The 2,991-nt window shown below is 47.6% G+C and overlaps 1 protein-coding gene across 1 annotated transcript in view; it reads left to right on the forward strand.

Annotated features, from left to right (window-relative positions):
* FBLN7 (fibulin 7) overlaps positions 1-2,991 on the forward strand; it is a gene marked incomplete in the record, with an annotated part of 46,166 nt that overhangs the window by 42,220 nt on the left and 955 nt on the right. Inside the window, 2 exon segments of the mRNA XM_027774998.1 lie at positions 713-851; positions 2,875-2,991. Of these exon segments, the coding sequence (XP_027630799.1) occupies positions 713-851; positions 2,875-2,991 (256 nt within the window).

Here is a 2,991-nt window from a genome sequence, read left to right on the forward strand (position 1 = left end):
CACATACACTCACACATCCATCCACCCACCCACCCACCCATCCGCACATACACTCATATATCCATCCACCTACCCACCTGTCCACACATATACTCATACATTCATCCACCCACTCACCATCCACACATGCACCCACACATCCATCCACCCACTCACCCATCTGCACAGGTACCCACACACACATACTCAGCTACCCATCCATCCCACAACATTTATGAAGGCCCACATAGAATTTCTTGAGGTCAGGAAGAGATGGCCTCCATCTGGGGAGACTCACTGGTGTTCAGAAAGGGAGCATAGAACTTCTACAGATGATAGTGGGGATGCCTGCACTTGGCATGTGGAAAGGGTGAAGAACAAGACTTTTTTGGAAGATTTGAGTCTTAAAGGACATAGTAACAGCCACGGAGAGGAGACTGGAGGGTACTTTGGCTGAGAAGGAGGCAGGTCTGCGAGAACGAGTGTCACCTGCCTTATCTCAGGGGAGGGGGACAGGATCCCAGGGAGGGGCATTCTTAGGCTGGTGCTGCACCACTTCCACAGGACCCTGATCCAAGTGGTTAGGACGACAGGGTTCTGGCTTTAAGAATAAGCAGAAAGTTCACCTCGAGTGAAGCCCCACATCCCAGTGCCTGCCAGGCCTTTCATGTGGTTCTGGCTGAGAGGAGGAGAAGTCAGGTGGGTTTTCACTCTCACGTGTCTGGTGTTTCAGATGTCGATGAGTGTGTGGACCCACAGCCCGTGTGCCCCCAGGGGACAATGTGCATCAACACTGGTGGAGGCTTCCGATGTGTCAGCCCCGAGTGCCCCGAGGGCAGCGGGAATGTGAGCTATGTGAAGACGTCTCCCTTGTGAGTATGGCCAGGGCCACCCCAGCCAAGTGGGCTATCCTTCACCCAGGCCTCCCAGTGTGTCTGGGCTGGATTCTTCCTTGAGGCTTTTGGGAGAAAATACAGTTATGCCATAGGGCAGATAAGAGGTAGGGAGATGGGGGTCTAGCTTCTGCCTCACTTCAGTGGGCACACCTAATGCTTTGTTGCTCTGGTGCAGGGAGAACCCAGTTTGCTGATGGAAGTAATGAACCAAGTGCACCCCTGCCACGTAGGGGAAGATGGGGTCATAGATGTCCCCAGGTAACACAGGAAGGGCCACTGGAGGAAAGAAGCTATTAGTGGCATTACCTTGTTAATCCCATAGCAACCCAAAGGTCAAGTACATTACATGGGTTTGAGAGTTCGTTTTCTCCTGTTCTCATAGCTAGTAACTAATAGACTTTAGTCACATGGCGTATCCCGTGTGCTATGGGTTATGTTTCTCTGCTTTTCCAATGGTCCTAGAAAGTTCAATGTCTAATAAGCTCAACATTTAAACACTAGACTTGTTTTTTAAAAATTGAGAGATGGGGGCCAGCAGGTAGTGTAGTGGTTAAGGGCGCTGGACTCCCACATGGCCAACTGTGGTTTGAGTCCCAGACCTGGCGGCTTGCTTTCTCGCTTTCCCTCTCTCCCTCTTGCTCTCTCGCTCTGTCCCTCTCTGGTCAAATTTTTAAAAAAATAAAGTAAGTAAATAAAGTTAAATAAAATAATTTTTTAAATTTTTTTTTTAAGTTGAGAGATGCACCTTTAAGAAAAATAACTACAACTCTTACAAAGCGCATGTGTTTTCTTCTTAAAATGAGATCGCCCTAGCATTGTCTTTAAAATGATGAGAATTAACTTCCTGCACTTAAATATTTGCATTGCATTTAGATGAAAGCCCATCGGAAGCAGGAAGTCTGCAGTTATTAAAGACACAGTACCTTCCCCAAGGAGACCCTTGGTGAAAGGACAGGGAATCTGTAATAGACTCTGGGGGCATTTCATTAGCAGCCGGATGTGCCATTTGACCAGCATAATCACGATAGTACAGAATCACAAATATACTAAATTGTATCTTTTATGTTTGACAAGGCAGAGAAATAGGGAATCCCAGGAGTTAAGGAAGATAGGGTTTCCTGCTTTGAGAACAGATGTTGCATTTGGAAAGCTCAACCCGGGTGGAGCACCACAGAGTTGGGAGATATTGCCAGCTCACTGCTGGGCTCTCTGCTGAATGAATGTTCAACGGGGACAGAAAGGGCAGTGGATTTGAACACCAGCATTATGGTCATTACTGCATCTTCCTAGGCTTTTAGTTTTTTGGTTAAAAAAACTAAATATGCTAATATAGTAATACTATATGTATAAATTTTCTTTTTATTTTTAAGAGAGATTTTTTGTGTGTGCTATAGGGCACATGTGCTTGCCAGAAAGACAGAGACAGAAAAGGAAAGGTCACTGTCCCCCCACAGGGGACATGGCCAAGCTGCAATCCCTTCTCTTCCATTCTTCTCTCAGGATTTTGGGCACACATGCACACATGCCCTGCATGAGTTTTATGCCAGTGGGTCCAAGATTTGAACCACGCTCAACTACATGTGAGTCCAGCAACATAACCATTGCACCATCTGCTGGTCCCGGTAGTAATAGCATGTTTCGAGGGGTCTTCAAAAAGTTGAGAGATGTGTATTCTGAATAAAAACTATGTGTGAATTTCAATTATTCTTGCACCAAAATAAACTCATATTTTATTCTCATTTTCTTCATGAAGTCCCCTCATGTACACTTAGGCACACACACATACAGATGGGTCAGGGGAGCACCCAGGATCAGGAACAGAAGCATCACCCCTTCCCTGGCCATGCCTGACACCAGCCACAGTCACTCGCCTGCAGCTCCGAGGCTCCTGGGTGAAGGACCAGTGCTTCACCCAGGTGGCCTCCACAAGAGGGCAGGAGGAGTAACTGGCTCCAGGGTTGCCCACGGCTGACTGAATCATTTTACCTCTCTGCTCCAGCCAGTGTGAGCGAAACCCCTGCCCCATGGACAGCAGACCCTGCCGCCACCTGCCCAAGACCATCTCTTTCCATTATCTCTCTCTGCCCTCCAACCTGAAGACACCTATCACGCTCTT

This window comes from Tupaia chinensis, unplaced genomic scaffold, assembly GCF_000334495.1.
Source record: "Tupaia chinensis unplaced genomic scaffold, TupChi_1.0 Scaffold000511_1, whole genome shotgun sequence".
Lineage (NCBI taxonomy): Eukaryota > Metazoa > Chordata > Mammalia > Scandentia > Tupaiidae > Tupaia > Tupaia belangeri.